This window comes from Diadema antillarum, unplaced genomic scaffold (assembly GCF_040938485.1).
Source record: "Diadema antillarum isolate AM-2024a unplaced genomic scaffold, OU_Dant_1.0 seq00000819_RagTag, whole genome shotgun sequence".
Lineage (NCBI taxonomy): Eukaryota > Metazoa > Echinodermata > Echinoidea > Diadematoida > Diadematidae > Diadema > Diadema antillarum.
The window spans coordinates 1,736,357-1,762,113 of NW_027271696.1; the positions used below are offsets into that span (position 1 = coordinate 1,736,357).

At 37.9% G+C, this 25,757-nt stretch overlaps 1 protein-coding gene across 3 annotated transcripts in view; it reads left to right on the forward strand.

The window, feature by feature from the left end:
- LOC139739807 (inositol polyphosphate-5-phosphatase A-like) overlaps positions 1-25,757 on the forward strand; it is a 72,229-nt gene that overhangs the window by 45,786 nt on the left and 686 nt on the right. Inside the window, exons 6-17 of one of the 3 annotated variants that reach the window (XR_011711530.1) lie at positions 2,035-2,098; positions 6,220-6,323; positions 8,440-8,492; positions 9,733-9,796; positions 11,506-11,564; positions 11,962-12,046; positions 13,848-13,937; positions 15,920-15,994; positions 16,941-17,014; positions 19,191-19,299; positions 20,538-20,600; positions 22,489-22,872. Coding sequence is in view for 2 of the 3 variants with exons in the window: in XM_071650400.1 (XP_071506501.1) it covers positions 2,035-2,098; positions 6,220-6,323; positions 8,440-8,492; positions 9,733-9,796; positions 11,506-11,564; positions 11,962-12,046; positions 13,848-13,937; positions 15,920-15,994; positions 16,941-17,014; positions 19,191-19,299; positions 20,538-20,600; positions 22,489-22,590 (942 nt within the window). In the remaining variant the exon portion in view is untranslated. Of the gene's footprint in view, positions 1-2,034; positions 2,099-6,219; positions 6,324-8,439; positions 8,493-9,732; positions 9,797-11,505; positions 11,565-11,961; positions 12,047-13,847; positions 13,938-15,919; positions 15,995-16,940; positions 17,015-19,190; positions 19,300-20,537; positions 20,601-22,488; positions 23,533-25,757 lie in introns of those variants that run through there. The other 2 variants (XM_071650401.1, XM_071650400.1) reach the window with 2 other exon arrangements.

Below are 25,757 nucleotides of genomic sequence, written 5' to 3' on the forward strand. Positions count from 1 at the left end.
AGTGCAAACTTCCTCTGTCTTTCCGGTTCATTTTCCTATGTGAGCTATTGAAAAAAAAAAGTTACCCTGTGTATTCAAACAGATTAACAAAAAAATGATATATGCTTCAGAAAAGTCCTTCTCCCAGCACTGAAAATCCAGGAACACTGCAATGTTTACAAATGCATTGATTTTGTGATGAAGTACATGCATCTAGGCAGTGTACTGTAGTACACGTATAATAACCGCACAATTTGCCGCAGAATAAATGTATGGAGATAATCGCAAATGTCTGGTGTCAGTTTTACCAGGTATGTGCTTCCGTGTATATTTCTGGATGAATAGCAGGGATATAGCACGTCCAATTCTTTTCATCAAACCTGCTTTGCATTATCATCGGATAGACAGGTAGAATGTGTAGTGCTATTCTGGGCCTCTCATTGTTACGTTGCACTTTTAGGACGACTGGTAAAGGGGGTTACTCGTGCATGAATGATCTAACCTAATCCTTAAAGGGAACATTGGTGGATGCATTTAAAAAAAAGTATTTATCCTGCCTACTGAATTATTTGCTGTATTTAGTCATCGTAGAAGAATGCCGTGTGATTTGTAAGTGACTGCATATTGTTCACTCTAGTAACTTAATACAGAACAATACCTTTAAAGATAATATAAAGTTTTGGTACCTCAAAAGTTTCCCTGAGTTTCCTTGTCTTAGTTTGTGTTTCAGGTTAAAGTACCTTTCATATAACTAACACTGTGAGACTTACTCGCCCCAAAGTGCTCTCATGTCTTAGTAATCATGCAATAATGGTTTCGTACCAGAGCAGTGAAAAATTCGAACGAGCCGTTAGTTTGACTCGACGCGGTACCGCCAGAATCAATATACACGTATTGTACGAAACCATTATTGCATGATTACTAAGACATGAGAGCACTTTGGGGCGAAGTAAGTCTCACAGTGTTAGTTATTGTATATGAAAGGTACTTAAACCTGAAATACAAACTAAGACAAGGAAACTCATGGAAACTTTTGAGGTACCAAAACTTTATATTATCTTTAAATTGGCATAAGTTGTGTAATGATTTTGTCCCAGAATGAAGTATTAGATTTCTTCCTGTCTCCAAATAAGTCTTTCTTTCTCTGTTTCAGTGTTATACTGATTTTAATTGTCTATTTCTTTATCAGGATTAAATGAGGAATAAATTGGGTATTGTGTACTTAATAAACATGTTCTACTAACAATACTCAGTGTTCACAAATACGGTTATAACCAAATTCTCATTAAAACTAAGTTGAAATTTAGGTCCCAAAGTTATCATCTCTCTGTATAAAAACTGGTTTGCTATTACAAAATTTTTACATACCGAAAGAAAACTGCTGGACCCAAGGACTTCGTTATAATGGGAGTTGCCTTCAGGTATTCATGCTGCATTATGATATTACTAAAATTATGCCTGCATATCGGGTATTTAGCAGTTCAATCACAGGGTAAATAACACTATGTTGATTAAAACTCTTAAGTAACAGAACTCATTCTGAAATTAAAAAAAAAAAAATCATTACCCTGCACAGTGTTAAGTCTAGTTTAAAAATTCCATGCCTTCTAACATGTGACATAATGATGTTTTCCTTATTGTGGAATGGTTTGTCATTGAATTGACCATGATATATAGACATATGGTATGACTTCAACGCTATTTATTGTATTGAAGTCTATGTATTTGTATATTATATTGAGAGAAGGGTGATTTTTAAATGTTTTGAGAGCTTTATCACTACCATGCTACCAGATCATGCAGTTATTTGTGGTTTTGTCTCAACCATTTGAGGCACATTTTACAAATGGCAACATTTCATGTATGAGTATGGAGCTACAAACCTCATGATTTATAGCTCCATGGTGTGAGTGACTTTTATTCAAGGAGATGTTTCAAGTGTCGATATACAGTATCGTGTTTAGTACTATTTTAAAGTGTTAATATGCAGTGGTGTGTCTTTGATGCAAGATTGATCATAAGCTGTCTTTTCCTATAATCTTCTCTACTTTACAGGCATTAGGAAATTTCTACTTTGTTCACAAGAAACTGAAGGACATTCAGCTCTATGACTTCAAAGGTGAGCTGTTATGTTTTTTTTTCTTTGTTTTTTTTAACATTAAAAAAAAAGAATTGTTGTTCTGTACTGTGTATCACCCCTTGTTCCATCCAGTGAATTGGGCTCAGGTTTTCATTTGGCAGTACTGAACATCTCCCTGTGTTGCAGAACACAAAAATGTGTTACAACCAAAGCTCCTTCATGTAAATGAATTCTTTTCAGCGTAGTTTTGTCATTACTTGTTGTTATACCCCCGCCAAACAAAGTTTGAAGGGGGTATATAGGAATCAGCGGACGGTCGGTCGGGCGGTCGGTCGGGCGGTCGGTCGGGCGGTCGGTCCGTTGCAAATCTTGCGTCGCGAACTACTTCCTCAGTTTTCAACCGATTCCCATAAAACTTGGCACAGATGTGTGCCTTGGGTTGTAGATGTGCAAGACATATTTTTTGACAGTACCCAAAAGTACGTTGCCATGGTAACGGCATATTATGGGCAAAAATGGGTACAAATCTTGCGTCGCGAACTACTTCCTCAGTTTTCAACCGATTCCCATAAAACTTGGCACAGATGTGTGCCTTGGGTTGTAGATGTGCAAGACTTATTTTTTGACAGTACCCAAAAGTACGTTGCCATGGTAACGGCATATTATGGGCAAAAATGGGTACAAATCTTGCGTCGCGAACTCCTCCCACAGTTTTTGATCAATTTTTATGAAATTAGGTACAGATGTTCATCTGAATATGTTAATGTGCAAGACACATATTTCCGCAGTGGCAAAAAGTGCGTTGCCATGGTAATGGCATGTTATTGGTAAAATATAGGGCAAAATGCTTCATGGCAAAACTGCTTCATCAGTGTTCTTCCAATTCTCATGGAATTCATATTGAATGTTTGTCTTAGGATATAGGTCAGCATGACACATTTCTTGACAGTGACAAAAAGTATGTTGCCATGGTAACAGCTCACATATTATGAGCCAAAATGATGGAAAATTTTGTGTTGCAAACTACTTCCTCAGTTTTTGCCCAATTTCCATGAAACTTGGTACAAACGTGTGCCTTTGGTTGTAGATGTGCAAGACGCATTTTTCGACAGTACCCGAAAGTACGTTGCCATGGTAACGGCATATTAATGGCAGAAGATCAAGGAAAGATCTTGCGGATTTAACTACTTCCTCAGTTTTTTGACCAAAGCTTATCAAATGTTGTTTTGACCAAAGCTTATGAAATGTTGTTTGACGGGGGTATAACCAGTCGCTGTAGCGACATTTCTAGTTTTGTTTTAAATTTGTTCTGCTGTATGCGTCTTGTATGTGCTGGACAATTTCATCTTGTTTGAGAATAAGATCTTGAGTGAACAGACTGGTATGATATAAATACAGGGGCTTAAAGCCACAGAAATTTAAAGGGATGGTATAGTCTTGGTTGAGATGAGGATTCAGGTTTGAACTTTTTGCGAGGTAATTAGACACCAGTAAATATGAAATATTCAAAAGCTTACAAATCTAAGAGGAACTCATTGTTTATTTGATGAAAATCAGTTTTGACATAGCTGAGATATTAAAAAAACAAAATAAAACAAAGTGGTCCTAATAAAAAGTGGGTCCCACCTCGTATAAGGACCTGTATGCTTTTGGATATCTCAGCAATTTCAAAACCGATTTTCATCAAATAAACTCTGAGTTCCTCGTAGAATTGTATGCTCTTTAATATTTCATATTAGTGGTTTCTAATTATCTCATGAAAAGTTTAAACCTGAATCCCTATCTCAACCAAAACTATATCATCCCTTTAATAGAATTTGACAGCCCCGTTTGGGGTTCATAATATTGTAGTAGTCGCAAATATGTGCATGACCTGAATAAAGATTGCATTGCAGGTATAAGTGTTTACCAGCCATGCAGGGAAAGTGAGTGTGCCTTCCCAAGGGTCAGTCTGGTGGATGGGGTGGGGGGTTGGTAGGAGTAGACCACGTACAGGGTTTGTTCAGAAGTGAGGTGCTCGACAGACCACCGGGTGCCCTTCACAACTAAAGAGAGACATGAATGCAGAAACACGCTTGATTAAGATTTGATTCCTCTTCGTTTCTCTGTGAGTCAGTCTGGTGTGCATTTCTTACAGGGGTTTGTAAATGTTTGAAAGTTTCTCTAATTGTAGTTACCGTAGCAACGACTCCTATTGCTCACAACTGATTTCTTGCCGTACGGTTTGCTACCATAGAAACTGCAATTATTGCAATTTATACTTTTTGCAGAGAGCTTTATGAATTGGTGCCCCATGAGCTATGCACAAATGACAGCTTTCAGAATTGAGATGAGGGCTGACTCTTATGAATGCAAGAGTCTCTCTCTTTCTATATCCAGTTTCTGCACTTGTCAAAATTTTCCACCATGTGCACATTTAAGTGGGGGTTGAAGTGAAGAGTATAAAGCTGTGTTGTTGCCAAAATGTTTGAGTTGATAATGATCAGGAAATGATGCATGATAAATCTACATCATGTGTATACACTTGGTGTATAAAGTAATTTGACCTCACCTGATCTCTACACAATTATTTCGATCTGTATATGCATGGTTATAAATTGGAATAACAGACCCTGTCACAAAGTAATTTTTGTACGAGGTTTTCAATATCAATACAGAAATAATATCTACATTCCATTTGCAAGGATGGCATGAAGAAAAACTGGCAATAGAAAGGTATCAATGATTTAATGTGATATACAGTGTATATGTCTGTATGCATTTTAAAAAGAGATAGGTTTATATGTTTGTATATTGTTATATCAAGTATATCATTCAACGTGAAACACTGAACAAAGAGTAATAGAAGCTGAGCATGGAAAATGAAAATATACAAAAACAAGGCAAAATTGAGATAGTTTGGCCATCTTTGCATTTGCTCTCTTGAACACGTTGTAATATGTGCTTTTCAACAAGCAGGAAGGCGTTTTTGATGCGAGACGTATCGTATGTCCCACCATGAGAGCGAAAATGTAGGTATGGCAACGGTGATCGTGATCGTGCCGCATAAAGTTTCTCTGACAGCTGCTGTGTAGTAATTATACAGAGAGTCCCATTATCTGCCAGCAGTGATATTGTGTAAGTTTGGATTCTACCATTGCAGATGAGGTAGCTAGAATGAGACCTCACGTGCAGGAGGGACGGCTGTTCGGGAGGAAATTTTAAACTAACTTGAGGAGGAAGTGCAGTGTGCATCATATATTTTGCAGGGTTTTATTTTCGCAAATTTTGCAAGTTGGGCAAAAAAAAAGAAAAAAAGAGTTAACTAGAATGGAACCTCTAATATGTTCAAGGATACTTCTGAGGAAGTATCCTGTGTCGTTAAGTTAGTGTATGGCATGTTTGTGCCTCATTTCATTCATGAAAAGGAGTACGGTAGTAGGTATTGCATCCAGTTTTGTCATCCTTCACCCAGAGTAACACAATTTGCACAAGTATTATTGAATTCACCCTCATTTCTTTATCTGACTTGAATAATATGCCAAACTCATTTAAAGGGGAATTCCCTTCTGATATTATGCTGCTTTGTATGAAAAAAGAAGAGTAAGAAAATTTTGGAAAAAAAAAACATATACACACAAAATAAAGTTGCAAACTGCTAAAGTTTAGAGAGCAATACAAATTGGCAACTCTGTGTGACATAGATGATGAGCAGCTCTCCATTCCATTTGTACACAAAAAGTTTTTTATTTTTCTCATAAGAAAAAAAAATCTTCAGATCAGTTCTTGGTATAAAATAAGAGTAATATGTTTTTGCATGTTTTCCTTTGCAGATAAGTTCTGTCTGTGCCAAAAGATGTGAGAAAAAAAAAATAGAAAATTAGTGAAAGTTTGTATACAAAACAAATGGAGATCTGCTTAAGACCTTTGTCACACAGAGTTGCCAATTTGTATTACTCTCTAAACTTTATCAGGCCATAACTTATTTTGAGTGTCTGATTTTCTTCAATCTGATTTTTATGGATCTACTTCTCTGATTTTCCTGTGTTCATGCAAAGCAACATAGCATCAGGATGGACTGTTCCCTTTAACTTGATGGCTTGACAAAAGCCGTCTACAATTATGATATGCATCATGTATAAGCAATAATTGGCGTTGCTAACTTTTCTCCCCGATTGCAGAGTTCAAGTTCCGATCAATCAAGGGTCGCGAGCTCTACTCCAGCAACCTTGCCACAGTCACAACTCAAGAGAAACTCAAATTCCCAGCCAACTTCTTCCCAGAGGTAAGGTTACCATCAACCACTCACCTGGGTAGTATTACAGAAAGAGATTTTCGGGGGAGATGTGACCCATTCGGAAACTAAGAAAAGCACTCTGAGAGCGCAGACCTCCGCCAAGGAGCTCATTTCCTCCACCGATCTTGTTCTTCCATAGAGATCAGTGATTTCCACTCTTACCGTATGCATGCTGAAAATCACCCAATTTCCTAATATAGAAGCCTTTCGTCTATGTCATCAGCTTGCCCGAGCAGGAGAGCACACGCTTTATAGTGCACTTTAACATGTAAATCTCCAGTATGTGCAGCTTGAATTCCCAAGTTCATTGACCTTATAAATGCCCAAATATCAAAAACTCCTTTAAAAATTCATAATGATTCCCAGATCACTACCAAAATTTATTCATCTGCTCCTTGTTTCATTATCAACCTTTCCTACAAGTTTTATTCAAATCAGTTCACAACTTTTTGAGTTATTTTGCAAACAGACAAACAGACAAACATACAAACAAACAGCAATGAAAACATAACCTCCTTCCTTGGCGGAGGTCTTTTACAAAGATGAGAACAGGAAGAGGCTCATGTTAACATAATAATGTTACCATTAGCCACTCACCTGGGTAGGATTACAAAGAGGGTTTCTTTTTTTTCTTTTTCTTTTTTGAGAGGAGGATGACTATAATTTACCTGCTTACCTGTTTTGGGCTTAAATCTTGCTAAGCTACTGTAAAAGTGGATATTTTCGCTTGAGTAATTTTCATGCTCTGCCGAGTAAGACAAATTTGGAAAGTTTTGAATTCTGCGGAATCAAGACATTGCATAGTGGTACATGTAGCAAGCAAAAACATCTGTGTGCTTTCATTTTCGTGCTCGTTTCTGGTCACGTGAAATGGGCAAAAATTTCCACACCACAAATATTTCCACTTTTACAGTAGTTCCATGATGATGATGTTCTCTAATGCATTTTTTTTTTCCAGAAAAAAAAAAATAGTGTTTGGGGGGGGGGGGGGGATTTGAATTGGATTATGAACCATTAGAAACCTGTGGTTTAATGATTACCTTGTAATGTCAGTTTGCCCACGTGAGAAAGCTGATCAGGAAATGAACATTAGACTTGTCTGTGTGAACAGCATAATCCCAAGATGAGCTAAAAGACATTTACATGTTTGTAGGTGTGATAATTGCACAGTCATGAGAAAGATGATCACGAAGTGAATAAGACAAGATTGGGTCTGTGTGAACAGCATGTTCCCAAGACAAGCCAACAGGCATTTACATAATGTCAGCAAATGTGAAAATTGCACAACGTGCATATTAAACTTGACACGGCACCAATACTTGCTGCCACCATGAAGCTACCACTTGTAGATTCAACAAATTTGCTTGAACTCATTAATTAAACGTTGAATTTCTTGATAAGTACAATGTACCTAAGAGAGGGAGCATTCAGTTATTAGCTTGAGAACTAGGTTTTCTTCAGAGAAAATCTGAAGTTGTGAGATACAGACTCCTCATCAGAAATCATGTCATTGTTTAAATATAACGTTACGAAAAAAGGACACGACAAAAAAATCAATGTCTTGCAACAAAAAGTGTGCAAAAATTCAAGTTACTTCAAACAAAGTGTTGCATTAATTTCAATTATTGCATCATGACAAATGTTCACACAATTTTTTTTAGCAGTTCGACCAATAATTTCTAAGCTAGACCCCCAAATGCATGGTTAGTAACGTTACGGTTAGTAACGTTACATTTGTCCGGAGTAATTCTGCAGGTCATTTCACCCTTTTGTAATTGACAAAATGTCACATGACTTCTAGAGTATTTAAATGTATTTATCTTTTACCCTTTAGCAAAACTTTGAGGAAAAAATTTCAAAGGAACCCACTGTAATTTGCATTTAAGTGAATTTCAGCATCCCTAGTCCCACATGTACATTTTAAATGATGGTTTTAGATCTCGCGAAATCAAACAACACGAAAGATAAAATCTACTGAATTTGAAAGACCTTAATGATTGGTGAACATCCATGACATTAGTCTGATGTGTTTGTATTATATTGAGTGACTTCTATTATGTCTTTGATTGTCTCCTTGTGCCGTGTTCTTTCCTGTCACAAACAGTGCCGGTGGTCAAGAAAAGGATTCTTGAGGACGAGATGGTGTATCAATGGAAGGTTGGTATACCAGAAGGATAAGGGGGGGGGGGGGAAGGGGGTTAGTTAGAGGACGATGGGCACCCAGCTTTCTTCTGGTGTATGGCTCTTTTTCTCTTGCATAATAACTTAAATTGTGCATAAACATGCGGGTCCAGTTTTACTTAACTTCGCCTGTTTATGATTTTGGAGGGATTCTTGTTAGTTTTATACCTGTTACCCCAAGCTGAGATTACAGCATTCCATGACGAATAAATTGCGTATATATGTGTCTTATTGTGGGAATGTAAAAATATCCCTTCAGAGAGAGAGAGAGTATGTTATATATACACTTATGTTACCATATCTCTGATAGTGTTTTTCATCAACATGTGTCCCTTTCTCCTAAGATATGACACTTACCTGGCACCCAGAGAAACTAACAATAATTTTTTTGCAAGTTGATCGAAAGCATTTCTTCTCCTTTTCTTTTTCCTGAAAAGGCTTGTGGTTGTTGCTGTAAGTCATATGAGAGCAGACTTCTAGCCAGTAATTATGAGAGATGTTTGCGGAGCGTGACATCGAAATATCCAACGTCGACTTGCACAATCACTTCAAAGCTTGTCATGTTTTCAAAATGAGGTGTTTTTGAGTGTGTGTGTGTCTTTTTTTAATCATTTCTGCCATAGTGTAGATGACTTTTTTGCCCCCCTCACAATCTGCCTTGAAAAGGCAACGGTGCAAACACTTTTCCTTGTTAACGCCGATGTAGCGGATGTCATTTAGTCTGACTGGTATCCAGGTCTGTGTGTAAGCTCCTCGTGGTCTCAAATTTCTTGCTGCTTGCTCGCGTGGCCATATCATATTCCGTTGCCATGGCGATCCATTTACGTCACCCGGAGCCTTCTTTGTTGACTTTGGTATCTACCCTACTCTTGTTCGAGCTCTTTATGCCAGGGCCCTTTTTTTTTTCTTCTTCTTTCATCCTGTTTTGTGGGCAAGATGAAGAACTGCAGAGTAATGATTTTTATTGTTTTTCTAAAGGGGCAGTAAATGCAATAAATGGTGCATTGCTAATTGGGGCATTGTGCCTCAAATGGCGACAAACCAGCTGCTTTCTCCACTTTTCCTTAAGCGAAATCCTGTTTGCCTCGTTTAGCTCGAGACGAATGTCAGTCAAATCTATCTAGATTTCAAGGACTAGGCTTTGTGTGTGCCTTACAATCTCACACAACTGATTCTACAGTAATTTTTTTTTCTTTCAATCTTTTCCCCCTCCCAGGCCGTTTGAATTGGTGAATGTGCACCTGTTTCATGACGCGAGCAATGTCATCGCTGTGGAAACGGTAAGCCAGGCTCCCATTCTTTTCTGCCCCACCTCAGTTTCACTTGTTTTCCCTTCATTTACTTCTTCTTTTGCTTTTTCCTTGCTCTTTGGTATTATTATTACTTTTTTTTTAATATATATTTTGCAGCTCTCAGTGTCACAGTCTCACTTTGCTGTGTATCACATGTCAGGCACTCTTGCCATGTGTGGTACGTATCAGGGTGGTTGAAATAGAGCGAACTTGATAGCACTGTTTTTACCTGTTTTTCTAAATCTTTTTTATTCTGTCCTGCATAAGATTTTAAAGGATGTGTACAGTTATGGTCGAGGTAAGGATTTAGCTTTTAATATTTTGAGATATTCAGAAACCACTCTATGAGATGTCAAAGAGCATACAATTTTAAGGGGTATCAAAAGTTTATTTGATGAAACTTGGTTTTGAAATGGCTGAGATATCCAAAAACAAGGTGAAACAAAGAGATCCTAATAAAAGGCGTGGCCTGTAGTCTTTTATTATTATCACTTTTTTGGATATCTCGGCCATTTGAAAACCAATTTTCATCAAATAAATGTTGAATCCTTCTCAAAATTACATGGTTTTTCATATTTCACGAGAGGTCTCTCATTATCTCACTTAGGAATGTTCAAAACATGAATCCCTACCTCAGCCAGTACTGTACAGTCCCTTTAACCCTGACATACACATATAGAATGTCTCATTGATGTACAGTATGTATACTTTCTCATTATTTGCCTAGTTTGAAATGCTGCCAAATGAAGGAAATAAATGAATGAATCTTCCTGTCTGCTCTCCCTATGATATAATTGTAATTATAACAACAACAACAATAATAATAATAATAATGATCATGATAATGATAGTAATGATAATAATAATGATAATTATAGTAATAATATAATCACAATAATATAAATGTATGAATCGCAAAGCCTATGTACATATATTCTTCTCCTCTGCGAAAGCGTCAGATATGGTTGACAATAACGCACAGTTAAATGAAAAAATGTGTCTTGAATCTTGATTCAAAGACTGCTTCAGTTATATGCAACATGTACTTTATGTTTTCCCCTTTTCTGCGAGAGTCTCGCTATCAAGGTGTCACTGCTTGCACGTTTCTGTGCAGATGCTCATTTAAAGTCCATTTGTGGAGAAAGTAATAATAGAGGGGATTGTTTGCATTTTGCTTTTTTTAGATACACGTGGAGAACAGGCTTGCGTATTTGCTAGTGACGCAAGATAATTCAGAGCCAAACTAAGTCCACAGATTATTTTCCACATCTTGATTGACAAAGGAGAGATGTTAGGCAGCCACAGAGCTGGAAGTGATGAAGTTTACCCCCGTCATTTTCTCTGCATACACAAACTACCACATGCTCGCTGTCGAGCTGAATAAGCTGCCAATCTTTGATTGTTCTTTCGTTGTGTTCTTTTGTATGGATCACGTACAAAGAATTTCGAAGACTGCCACAAACACATAGCGGTCTAACCAGCATTGCTGTCGTATATCAAGCGGCAGCAGGTAATTGCTACACATTTGATGACTCCTTTTGTTTGCTGTACCGACAAACAGTAATGATGTTGTTGTGGTTGTCAAAAGGCTGGGAACACTTTTTATTGGGTGTTGTCACTTCTTTGTGTGAATTCAAGTATGAAGAGAATTTTCCTCATATGCTCAGTTTTGCATTTTCTTCTCTTTTTTTTGGCAGAAATTTCCTTCACTGTACAGCAAAAACAGAAGGAAAGCACTAGAACATGTCTTACAAAGGTAAGTATTTTTTGTTCCTTTCTGCAGAGATTGTCTTAGTTAGGTTGTATAATCAATAAATGAATAGGTTAGCAAATGAATCAATAAGTAGCAATGATGATTATAGTAATAATAATAGTGATGATGATGATGATGTGTATAATGATGTATAATGATGTATAATGATAGTGAATATGTTCAGTAGTAAAGGGGATGCCAATTTTAACCGAAGGAAACAAAAATTGTCATAGAGATTCCTGAAAGTCATATAAATCTAATTGTAAACCAATTGATTTTGCATAAATATTTTCAAAGGAATATTATCCAACTGAAAATTTTATATGGGTTTATAAACCAGTGAGATTATTTGCGACTTTATATATGAATAACATGATATTATCCTGTTTTTCGTTGACAGACTAACGCGAGACAAACACACGAGGGTGCCTTTCTTTCTCTTCGGAGACTTCAACTTCAGATTAGATGCACAAGGTGTTGTCAATGTAAGTTTTGTGAAATGGCTGCAAACCGGACAGGATTCTCTTCCAAGAGAATGCCATGTCCATGCTTTTGTTTGTTTGTTTGTTTTGTTTTGTTTTGTTTTTGTTTTGTTTTTGTTTTGTTTTGTTTTGTTTTTTACTTACAATGCTTGCAGTGTATGTGTGTAGGGTGTTGGTTGTGATTGTCATTATAGTGAAGAGATTCCATGAGGCAAAGGAAACAGACAGAAGGAATATTGCTTCATTTTTAGAACAAAGGCAGTGCCACTTCCCCTCCCTTTCTCCCCAACAGTAGACAGTGTTGCACTGCCAAGACAAACATAGATACTTACTGTTAAATGGGATCTTATAAGTGTGTGGGTTTTTTTTTATAATACTTTGTGACTCCAAATACTGAGCAATATGTCATGATTGTGACTGCAACTTCCGTGTAGCCCCACACATTATGTCTCAGTGGCTAGGTGGTGCACAACAACATGGCAGGCATGCGGGCACGTTTGGCCAGAAATAGCCATTCTAAATTAACATGCTATTTCATTGCAGTCCTGCAGCAGCCAAGTTTATTCATTTATCTACATGTAAACACACTTTGAATTTGAACAGTCAGTGTATTTTTAAAGATGTTCTTTCACATTCTTTAAGTTCGATAGTTTGCCTGGTATGGCCACTTTGCGGATGCACACAGGAAAACATAGAGATGTTCATATGTGATGTACTGATGGGGGATGGAGTGTACAAAAATAGTATCTAAATTGAGGGGGAGGGAATAATTGCAGTGAAAGTAGCCTCCGGGCCACCCTAACTGGACAGGGTATGCATGTCCTTGTGTTTGTGTGTGTGTGTGTGTGTGTGGGGGGGGGGGGGGGGAGGGGGTGTATATGTTGATGTGTGTTGTATGTATGTGTGTGTGCGGTGTCAGCTTGGCATTGAGCCCCCGGGGAAACCTGAGCCGGAGCAAATGAGTGTTGTGCGTCATACTCTCACATTCTTACTGGTAGTCTTGGGGACACAATGGGACATAAAGTCCGTGGGGATGTGTCCGTGTCTCTTTTTCCCATGTAGGTGTCTGTAGTTCAAAGCACTGTATAAGTTGCTGGTACTTCCCTGTCATTGGAAGAGTCCCAGTCCATTAATTTTTGTGTTACCACAGAGTTAATTTGAAGTCTTGTGACAGTTGGCATTGACTCATTTATCAATCACATTTATTTATTTTTTTCTATATGATTTTTATTAAGTTGGAACAAGGAATGATGAATTGTGAGTTTTCATTCCTGGTGAGTCCATAAAGTTTTAAGGTGTGAAAGAAATAGATTGGAGGACATATGCCACACATTAATTATGTCAACAAATGCATTTGACATATCAGGAGTTTTTATATTAGGAATGTGAGAGTTCAGAGATTAATCTGATTTCAGACCTTTTTACTCTGTTCCAAATTCTCCTTTCTGACTTTTTAGAGTTTAAATGCATTGAAATGTTCACAGTTTAAAGCATTTCAGACTGTTTTTCATAAGTTTCAGATTTTTTCAGACTCTTTTATGCAAGTGATTTCTCATGCCTGATATCTAAATATATAGATATATATATATATCTGTCCATTTTTCCTTGTATGTATATATGTATGTATGTATGTATGTATATGTCTGTCTGAGATATATAATTATATATATGTATATGTATATGATGTGCTGACGGATGTAGAAAGATTTATAGGTAGATAGAGAAAGATTGTGGGGCAAGGCCATCAGATGCTGTAGATAATTAATGAGACATTCCCCTTCCCATTTATCGTCTCTTGTTTCAGGCGCTGGTATCGCAAGCCAAACCGGAGTACACCAAGGAAGATGGTGCTGTCACGAGAATAGTCTACACGTCGAACGAGAACAACGCTCATGTACGTGACGTATCGGGATCTTACAATGCTCATTCTTCATGAAATATGCGATTTAAGTCATTCACGTAGAACTGCTTACATGATAAAGAATTCAATCCTAGAGTTGCAGCCCAGATCAATGCAAGATTTCATGATGAGTCCAGTACTAGACCAACTTTCAGTGGAAAATTTGATAATTTTTTTTTTTTAAGTTTCAGCCTAGAACATGAATTCATTACAACAGTGTCCTGCTCCCATTTGGTTATGGTTGTGATTTGATAATTATAATGATGGTAGTAATAGTTGTAGTAGGTAGTAGTGGTAATAGTAGTGGTTGTAGTAGTAGTAGTAGTAGTAGTAGTAGTAGTAGTAGTAGTAGTAGTAGTAGTAGTAATAGTAGTAGTAGTGGTAATAGTAGTAGTAGTAGTATTAGCAGTAGTACGCATAGTAGTAGCAGTAGTAGTAGTAGTAATAGGATGATAATGATAATGGTAATGATAGTAATAGTAACAAAAATAAATGTATTGATAACAATATTTGTATTGATGATTATTATTATTTTAATTCTTTATATCATTTTTGAAACTTTTTTTTAATGATATGCTGCTGATAAGATCGGGAGAAATGAAAAAGGAGGTGTCAATTAGTTCAAGCTATCTTTACATAACAGGCCTCATCAGGTCTCTTTAATTTGAAACATATGAATCCCTTCATTGTGCTGATCTCATTGTATTTTTGTCACATAGTAATTCTGCTTTTGTAGTTAGAAATATTTTTTTGATTGTTCATGTGTTGCAGTACCTCATGTATAAAGAAAATAGCCTTTTTGAAAAATGGCTGTCCAGCAGAAAGCAGGCTTGTAAATCTGTGTGAAGTAGATGAAATAAACTCAAACCCAAATCTCAAAGAGAGAGGGATAATGGGAAAAAAAAATGAAACTGCTGTGATATATCATGCATGCAGTACCTGGGGATTTAGGACAGGCTTGTAAAGGGCACAGCACATTAGATTATATCACCTGATATGATATGCTCCACACCTTTGTGATGAGAGGAATATATGAATATTGCCTGTTATTGTCACTGGTAGTCACAACAGGGTGGCGGTGTCAGAATTATCATTATGACACAGGGCAACAAGAACAGGATTCCTGTGGAAATTCCGTGTACAAAGCCTTACAAAAGTCATATTTTGTTTCTTCTGATGTTGACATGTTGGTTTTTTTTTTTAACTTCCTTTTTATGCCCTTCACACATACCATGAAATTGAGCTGTAAATGAAGAATGCCGATTTGAAATCAATCTGGTCAAAACACTTGTTTTTGTTGTTGTCAGGATAAATCATTTCAATGTTTATCCTATCATGCTGTTTGTAATCAAGACCTGTAAACTTATGGAAATATTGTTTACTATTATTCTTGTTATAGTTTGCATATACATACATAGATATATAGTACCTTTTTTATTCATGTTAAAACTTTTGCTTAGTGCTTTTATTTTGTTTCCATTCATTAACTCGTTTCATGGTGTCATCTTTGTTGTAAATCAAAGCATTCATTTTGTTGTCAAGGATCATCAAGTCTGTACTTTAGATAGATTTAAAGTTAAAGAATAATATTGTTTTATTCATAAAAAAAAGATGCCTGTCGTAGCAGAGTTGTTGCAGTGCGACCAAGAGAAGTGGCAAGAATTCTGCTCCGACATTCCCACAGGATGTAGACTTGCTCATTGCATGTGCAAGGCTGCACACTGGCACTGGTTTGACAGTCCCTGACCAGTAAATAATCACTGTCAGAACAGTAACTTTTTTAGGAATGGACCAGTAAAACATGGAAAAACTGGGTACCTACTGGTCTGACCTGTCTGTCGGACCAGTAGAAAAAAAAGGGTTAGTGTGCAGCCCTGGCATATGATTGTTGATTAAACTGTCATTTTACAAACTATACGTACATTTACAGTTCATTAAGATTTTTCTTCCGCTGATTTTGGTGATTCATGCTACAGGTCTTACTGACGTTAGAGAAGAAGAAATTTGAGATGGATGACCCCAGTAGGTTATTACAGGATGGCATTGAGTGGGTAAGTGTGTTTGTGACTTTTCTTTTCTTGCTTAGCTTGATTAGATTCACGCTGTCAATCCCCACATTACCCTGATAAAGTCAAAGATGTGAAAGTGTGGAATGTGGTGCTTTGGCTGAAAACCAAGAAATTCAATGTTTGTCCAAAGATCACAGGTATTATGCCTCAGTGACCTGCTGTGAGGATTTCAGAGAATCCCAGTTATGAAATTTGGTGGGTTTTTATGGAGCATTTCTCATGTTGTGCATCCCAACTTTCAAGCCAGTGAATGTAAAGTTTCGTTTTACCGGATGCCTCCCGTCTCAGTGTTTTCCCTAGAAGCTGTGTGAAAAATGAGGTGGAACACATGATGCAACATTTCAATGCGGAGAGTCATGAGAAGTTTGAAAACACCAAAATCAGAGACCAATTTCAAGTGGACTATGTAAGTCCATCTTCCATTATGAAAGCTTGAAAGAAGAATCAGTAATTCAACCCTGCCGTTTTTAACCTTTGAAACGGAGTGACAACATTGCACAAATCCAGATAAAAGTGGGGGAATACTTGGAAGGCCTGAAAAAGGAAGGATAACACAAGGTGAAGTGAGGAAATGTTGTTATTTGTGCAATGCTGATGACATGAAATGTAAAAGCTTTGGTGTAGTTCATACCTCTTCTTTTGTACTGGAGTATCATTTAAGGACTTACATGCAGATCCAATTTTGATCTCTCCATACATGATATGAGATTTTTAGGCACACACTTCTAGTAGCTCTGTCAAAGTTGGAATGCGAGGGCTTGCTCTCTCTCTCACACACACACACACCATAAAAAAAACGCACACAAAACAAACAAACAGACAAACAAAACAAAACTGCTTCTTTTCTCGTTGTCATTATGTGTGTCAGTGTATTGGCCCCTGATTATCAACCACTTTGTACTTCTCTTCCAACTTTGTTTCTGTTCAGCTGTCAAAATTCGACAAGGAACTAGAAAGCTTTGGCAATCAACTCTTCGAATATTCTGTCAACTTCCCACCAAGGTAATGAGGTCAAGAGTATGCCATTGCCCTGGAGTTCGTTATATACTTCATATGATCCTGATGTTCATGGAGCATTTATTTCTCTTTTTAACTCACTGCTCTCTTTCTCTCATTTTGTCTGTATTTATCTCTCTCATAACCCCATTCCACAGAGATTTTCTCTCATCGGTCACTCATTGGAAGCTAAGTTTATCTCTTCCGACCACCCACCGAAGTGTAGCGGATTGCAGTCCGACGGATCCGACTTATGTCGGTCGACTATTGGCTGGAGGTCATTGTCAGACATGTCGGGCGGTGATCCGATGAGGCAAGATGGTCCGATGGGGATCATGCATGGCATGTCTCACATTGACCTGATAGTCGACCAACACAGGTTGATCCGATACACTTCGATTGTTGACCGGAAGTAACAAGCTTTGCTTCCCATGAGTGACCGATGGGAAAAAAATCTCTGTTGAATGGGGTTATTACTGGCAGCATTAGCTGATGCTGTTTTGATGAAACAATTGGGTTACTGTAACATTAGAGTGTGCAATGTGACTATGCTGCTTTTTAGTCTTATTTACATCTCATTGATGTTTAAACAACAATGTGGCAAGGAGAAATGAACAGGTGTAAGATCTTTTTTAATAGGAAAGAGAGGAATACAAAGAAAATTTTCACATGTCTTGACCCAGAAATAGCCATCAGTGAGAACCAAGCTGTCATTTTTCAGCTGCTTTCATGAACATTTAAATGAATCAATGAAGATTTGAACGAAATAGAGCAGGTGACTTGGAGGTTAACACTCTTTTAATTGCAGCAATCTGTACAAGGCAAAACATTATTTTAGGGTACACAGATTTCAGTATGTGGTAATCACCTACTCATAGCCATGTTTTAGTGATCTGATTTTATATTTTATGAAGAAGAATGTAGTATTTACAATGTGCCCTCATTCAAGAGAAGGAGAATATGTTAGTCACAACAATAGGGTAAAAGCAAGATTTTTTTTTTCAGTAGAAATCACTGATGAAAGTTGTCTACACTTATCATAAAATGTGGCTACTGCCCTCTTGTGATTTACAGACTTGAAAGTGTTGTCAGGAAACTTCCATAATTCCGGATCTTTTTTAGGCCTAACTTTTACTGATTTGATAGATGTTGAAACTCGATATCAAAATGTAGCCCCAACATAAGGCCTTTCTTATCCTTTTCATACTGTTCGAATTCTCCAATTACATCGTACATGTATGATTTGCAATTTTGATGTAACTGGTATGTATTACTTAATACTTGCTGTCGTCTTTGAATGAGATATTCCTCAAGATTTGGCAACATGATGTGATTCTCAAATGCATTAAAGAGCAAATGAGGAGCTACCTGTTTTTTTACCACTTATAGACACCTTCAATCTCACTATCAGGAACCTGACAAGGTGTGTAGACAATAAGATAATCCACTTACCATGGGTGTATGCAAGGGGGGGTCGGGAGGGTCGTACGACCCCCCCCCCCCCCCCCCCAAATTTTCAAAAGGTCCACTTTTTGTAAAAGACAATTTCTGTTTTTCGAGGGCTTTTTACCCTGGGGTCTATGTATTAGGAAGGTGTAAGGTTAGCTAGTTAGCAACTTTTTTTAAATGCACTTAATATGCAGTTTTCAACTTACCGATTAACGAACTTACAAGTGACCAACACAGGTTTTATCACCAATTTTAACATGATGAATGGGTGTTTGTTTTTTTTAAGTATGCTGAAAAAGTCACTTTTGTATGCACCAAATGGCCCCATTTTAAGATATAAAATTCAAAAACTCCCTACTGTGGGAGGGGGGACACCCCCCTCCCACACCCTCCCCCCGCTCGGTCGCTCCGCTCCCTCGCAAAGGTAAAGGTCCAAAAACTTTGATTACGACCCCCCCAGAAAAAATCCTGGATACACCCCTGCTTACTGCAAACACATGGAATTTCCATGCAGAGTCATTCACATAAATAATTTTCTTCTGTTTCTTCAGTTTGATGGACCTACATTAATGTTCTTCCAATCTGCCTCATTGAAAGCTGTCCCCATAAACTCAAAGCTCTGCCCTGTGCATATAGGTCTTAGGCATACTCCTTGCATCTCACCCCTGCTGTGCATATATATTTGTGTGGAAGTCAAACTGGCACCATCCGTTTCACACTTTCTTCCCCACAGCTACCCCTACAGCGAGGATGTTTCAGATGGTCACAGCTACATGAAGACGAGATTACCGGCCTGGTGTGACAGGGTCTTCATGTCTCATTCAGCCAAGAGTCTCATATCGGTAAACTCACTAGTCAAGAGAGACTGTCTCGATTGGGACATGTTCATAATGTTCTTTTCCTGTTGCTTAAAGGAGACATTATGGACAGCAGAATATTTTCAGAGATATATAATGTATTGAGGAAAAAATATTTTGTCTTGTCAACGCGCCATTTCATCTTTGTCTCTCAAAGATTCACTCCATCAGAATTTGCGTAATTTGGAGGACAGTGTCGTGCAGCTGAGGTGTCTGTTTAATCACAACCAAATGAAGTTGCTTCAGTTGTGCTCTTTAAATGTACTTACTGCCGATATTTGTGGCTAATGAGAAAATGTGTGCTATTTGTAACAGACATTTACACGGACTTGTTGCAAACTTGTTAATATTTATTTTGTGCTTCTTAATTATATTCTTTGATTGATTCATTTATTTGGCAAGATCTAAAACAATACAAATCATGACAGAGGAGCAGATAATATGCAGGCCAGGACTCCTGAGGAGCAGTGTGCTTGTAATTGGAGCCCTTATTCTTGAAAGAAACAAAAATAGTGCTTCTCAATGTGCCATGTTGATGTACACTATGCTGCGTTTAGAATTATTTGGCACCAGTCAGTATCACACTTCGCAACTTTTGCTCATTATGATGTAGAGGAGAACCACTAGGATGAAAAAGAAAACTGAATTGAATGCTAACAAAAGGCACTACTTTGGCAGGAAAAGAAAATGGGGCAAAGGATGCATCAAACCAAAATAAACCAATAATTTGCGAATATCAACAGTATGTTGTCCTGTTACTATGGAAGTCTGACTAAACAACTGATAGTCAATTTCCTTAGTTTGACGTTTTTAACATTTTCAGATTCTGATCTTTTACCATTGACATATAATTTGACCCATTCTATTTCCTAACACAAACTGTAGAATTGGCAAGAATGACAGTCACAACTACATTAACGCAGTTTTGAGAAAATCTGCTTTAAAGTTTAGTTGAGTCAAGCGTACTGAAGATAAAATGTGTGTAAACGCAATCGGTTAATGTGAGTTGTTAATTGTGGCAAATGCCAGTTGACTTGCAAAAATAACAACAGCGTGAAATGCTCTGTGTAATCGGCATTCTGATTTTTATTCAAATCAATGCCTATGCAGTTGTAAGTCTGGAACCTGATGAGATTGTTGTGGTGAAGAGCTTCATACGACATTCTCTCATTGTCTGGTATGTGTGATATCAATAATGTGCCCTTTTTTCCTTTTGAATGCAGGATGCAAACTCTGGAAGTACGTACGGCGTCATAGGACAAGACGTATGTATGGGAGACCACAAGGTAAGCTGTTTTTTTTTTCCTCCTCTTCACAGGTCATACTCCGTAAAGCATTCGTAATGATGTACAGTCCAACAGCAGTTATTCCACCATATCGGGACCGACACCCATTGGAATAGGTGATATATTTCCGCATATGCGAGACATGCTCTAGCACAACACTCTTGTGTGGCTTTTCATTACAAACAGCTATGATTATGACACTGTCCTATTCGATGCAAGAAGTCCTCTTGTAGAGTTAGTTCACATTTTCTGGACAACAGTAACGTTGATATCAATACCACAGACCCTCGAGGTGTCACATTTAGCATGCCCTTGTTTGATGATCTTTACAGATCAATACCTTGTCCTAAGGGTATAATTCCCAGTCATGATTTGATCCCCTGACCTCCTGGTTTAGAGCTTTACCCACTTGACCACAGTGCTCCCTTGGGCATCTTCTCAAAAGTTCACTTTGACGTAAAGACAGAAGTACCGTTCCCCCTGAAAATGCATCACAGTCTTATACTAAATCTCTTCCACAGGTAGCAGTTAATATCCGAATGGCGTGTGTCATATTGGAATTCCACTTATTACCTCCGCCAATTGAGGAGGTTATGTTTTCGTTACCGTTTGTTTGTTAGTTAGTTAGTTAGTTTGTTCGTGTGCAAAATATTTCAAAAAGCAGTTAACGGATTGGGATGAAACTTGCAGGAAAGGTTGAGAATGACACAAGTAACAAACGATTAACTTTTGGTAGTGGTCCGAGAATTTTGGGGGAATTTATGAAGGATTTCTGATATTTTGGCAGGTAGGGTCAATGAACTTGGAAGTTCAGGTTGCGCATAATTGAGGTTTGCATGCGCGCACTAAAGTGCGTGCTCTAGTTTCTGCCAGGGCGAGGCACGCCTTGCAGCTGAGGGTTTATGACATAACAAAGGCTTCTATATTGGGAAATCGGGGGTGGAAATTACTGATATCTCTATGGAAGAACAAGATCAGTGGTTGAAATGAGCTGCATGCTTGGCGGAGGTCTGCGCTTTCCGAGTGCTTTTCTAGTTACATAGATTTTGCACTCAGAAGTGGAATCAGTGAATGGATTTTGTTCTATTCCCACTAAGTATGTAACAATCTTCCAGTCACTGTCAGTAGGTTAAACATTGCTGCCAAGTATCCCTGATTTTGAAGAGGCTTCCTGAAAACCTAAATATTGTTTGTACATGTCCCAATAGGAGAATATGCAAATCTCTCTGATTCGGGAATTGGTTCCATTTATCCCATTGGGATACATGTAACGCACAGGTATCTCCCTGATTTTTATGGATTAATGTTGCCAGTCGTATATTAAATGTTGCAATCTAACAGGTAGGTGTTTGTTTGTTTTTTCTTGCATGACAATTAAGTACGTGCATTTGCGCAAATGAACAAACACTCAGTTTGTGGTAATAATAGTCTCAGTCCTAGGTGCACATTATTGGCCTCCTGTAAAACGGTAATCCCAGACTGTGACGGAAATAAAGGTGATGTTGATGATTATGACGATTCAGTCATTTATAAAGATAATCAGTTACTTTTGTAATTTCTCTTGATAGAATAAAACAATTTACCCGTTTAAAAAACTTGGGAGCAATTAGATTTCTCACTCTTGTACACAGTATCAAACATTTTTCAGAACAAATCTAAGATTTTGCTTACCTCATGTATTTCTCTTTTCTTTTCCCTCTCTGCATACCTCGATATTTCCCTGGTGACTGTGTTCTTTAAATTATACAATGGTACTTGGCTCATTGTTTGACTACCATGCTTCTATGTCTGGAAATGCACCATTTCATCAACAACAACAACAACCTGGTGTCATGCCAACTTCAATGGTGGTGCCGCGACTTGTGCCGTGATCATTGGAACCCAACAGCCCATCTTCCTGAACTTTAAGCTCTCGCAAGCCGGCGCAAACATCTCAGGTAAACGTCGCGCCGGCCGCCGATCGAACTGTCGGTGTTGCGTGGTGCAGTAGTAGTGCCGCCAGTCCCCGCCACAACCGAGCACCCACCAAGCAATACACACTCTCTCCCCCATCTTCAACGCAACCAATATCTGCATTCCCCCCTTTCCACTCTTTGTCTGTCCGTGCCCCTGTGTTATTTATTATCGACTCACACACGCATTATATTTTGTCTTTCGATGTCCACTCGGCCTCCATGTTATGTGCTTCCTGTGCCTGCCAAGTGACTACCCACCACTGTTCTACTTCTACTTCTACCACATCTTCGTGCTCTGGTTGTATCATGTCTGTCGTGTAAGTGCTTGGCTGAGATTTTCTACGCTTCCTCTGTTCGACAGATATCTAACCACTTTGATGCTGTATACGCTGTATATTTTGGGGATTTTTTTTTGCTATTTTGCAAATTCCGCGAGTGGGCTGGTATTCGCCAAATGAACAACTTCATGAAAATATTCCCTCTTGTGACATGACTACCGTCTTTGGGGCGGGAAATCACACTCTTTTCCACCGAAAACGGTTAACGATTATTAGTCATTCCGTCACTGCGGTTCTTGATCGCAAATTCAGTCACTCGCAGATGATTTTACGAGTCCAAATTTCACGAAATACATAGCGTATACGGTATCTCTTCTGAGAGTAGCAGCGCTTATTTGCGACGTTCTCAAGGACACGCCATTTTCTGTGTTTTTGTGTATTGCATGATTGTCAAGTACTAGTATCACTCTTTACAAAACGAGACCTGAGAATCCTGTAAATTATCAGCATGCTCTCTTTCTCGTAGATAAATGATAATTTTTTTCCCACCTCTGTCTGTTTTCGTCTTCATTCATGTAGGACACAGAGACAGTGGCTCCAACACACATATTGTGACATGTGTGCTTGATGAGTCATGGTTCAAATTTATACCCCACTGAAGCAAAACTTTTCAAAACTTTTTTTGTGATACCTTGCAAATGACAGCTGCTACATAGAGTACCATGCAGAGGGATGACATGGGGGGGGGGGGTGATAACTAAGGGAAATATGATTTGAGAGAAATACAAGTTTAGTTTCGGAGCTACAAAGCTAAATCTGGGGAGATAAATATTATTGATGATATGCTACACTGCATTTTGGTAGAAAACTGATGTATTCATCATCTATTGATTTCTTACCGTAATCTGTCTCGTGATTGGTTTGTGCTTGTTGTTCATCTACTTACTTTGTATGCCGTGGCTGCTTGAAATAACTGAACATCGTATCCAAATGATGACAACTACACGGATAATTTTAAGTCGGAAATTAGAAACTGTCCCACAAACTCCTAGATATGCAGACGAGTCATAGTTCATCGTTACAGAAGTTAGTGATGCAAGGGTAGAAATTAGAGTTGCTTTTATCATTTCAACCTCTAACCTCTGGGAGCATAGTTGGCACCATAATAAACCCCTGTATATATATATATATTATATATATAGAACATTGTATAATATACCACATGGGGGCATTATAACTCCGGGTTTCTTTCTTCTTTTTTTTTTTGCACTGCAGAAGTTTGTCATTGCCCTGCATGTAACTGCACAATAAGTAACGTGAGAAAGGTTGAAGCAAACTGACAGTACACATACTTAGCGGACGTGATTTGGGGCTTGTGTGGAATAACAGTATCTTTGCGTTTTGGTGTAATCTGATCAGAGGAGAATGCTAGGAAGAATGGCTGTATGTTTTATCAGTGTCAGTGTCGTAAGATCTGTATTTGAGTGAATATAGGTGACAAATTGCTGGCAAATGCAGCACCATTAAAACTGGAGCTCAGGTATGCAAATACCAGGTAATTTAATTTGGAGAGAGCATTGTGAGTCCTTTGCAATGCAATGTAAGAATAACACTGATTTCCATTGTGAAGTTTTAGTACAAGTTGGGTTTTATATTCTGTAGTGCAATAATTTGCAAGCAGAGTGTGTAAATGTTGTGTTTTGCCTTAAACATCCTTCTGCCAGAACCATCTGCTGGTGAAACTGTTTTGCACAGTAGACCTCTCCTATCCCATGATGTGCCTTAGAAAATTGCATGCGTAAATGGCACAACTCCCTCTGTAGTTGGAATGTTTTTAGGCATCTCTGTCAGAGCCATGGCACCAGAAATGATGTATTCAAACCTACAAATGTATGTGCAAATTGTATAAGAGTTTGTTGAATGGTTGCAACCCATTTTTTTCCTCAAAACTTAAAAGAAATACTGCTAATTTTAACTGTACACCCGAGGGTGATATCTATCTGACTCACTTTTGATTCCCACTGGTTGTTGGGTGTGTGGGGACAGTTTTGTTCCTTTAAAGCTTCCATACCAGATACCTTTCAAGGCAAATTGTATTGTCAGTCTTGATGAAATGAACAAGTGACTACTGTTTTGAATTGCTCATCAAGCAAATAAGGTCATTCAGGTCATTAAGACATTCATGCCCAAAGAACCGAATATTGATAATCACCAATAGTAACTAATCACATCAATAACTGATAAGTCAGTATTGCCACATGTTTAAAGTAAATGCTTGTATTAACTTGTCTCATTTAGCTTTTATTAATTGGTATTGTTCTGGAGTAGTGTGTTGAATGATGTGAGATTTTTATAGTTATTACTATTTTATGAATTTGATTTTCTAGACAATTATTAATGTATTGGAATGATGTATTCAGCACTTGAAAAAAAAAAAACTTTACTCTTTTTCGAAATAGGTATGAAACATTGTAATGGCCAGAGCTAATAAATCTTATGTTATAGAGACAGACAAAAGCAAAAACAAAAACAAAAATCAAACGAACAAAATAAAGCAGATATTATCTACCATGGAATGTGTAATTATGAATGTTGAAATGTTGTACCCTTTTAACCTTGCATAGTGGAAAAAATCAACCATAAATGTTTTATTAGCAAACCAGTAGCACCAGTACTGCAGAAAATATGGAAACAAAACAAATGTAGAAAGTAAAGAGGTTGTACAGACCATGCTCTAATGTCCTGAAAATTGAAGCTGTGTCATTAACCAATGTGTGCGGGACAGAGGGTAACATCCAGACAAGCTGCTCTGCAGCGAAATAGGTACATGTCTGAGTTTGAGAAGTGTCAGACCAGAACAGTCAAAAGTCAGTGTGAATTTTTGAAAATTGTTTAACTGCATAGAGTGGGGGAATGAGACTCGG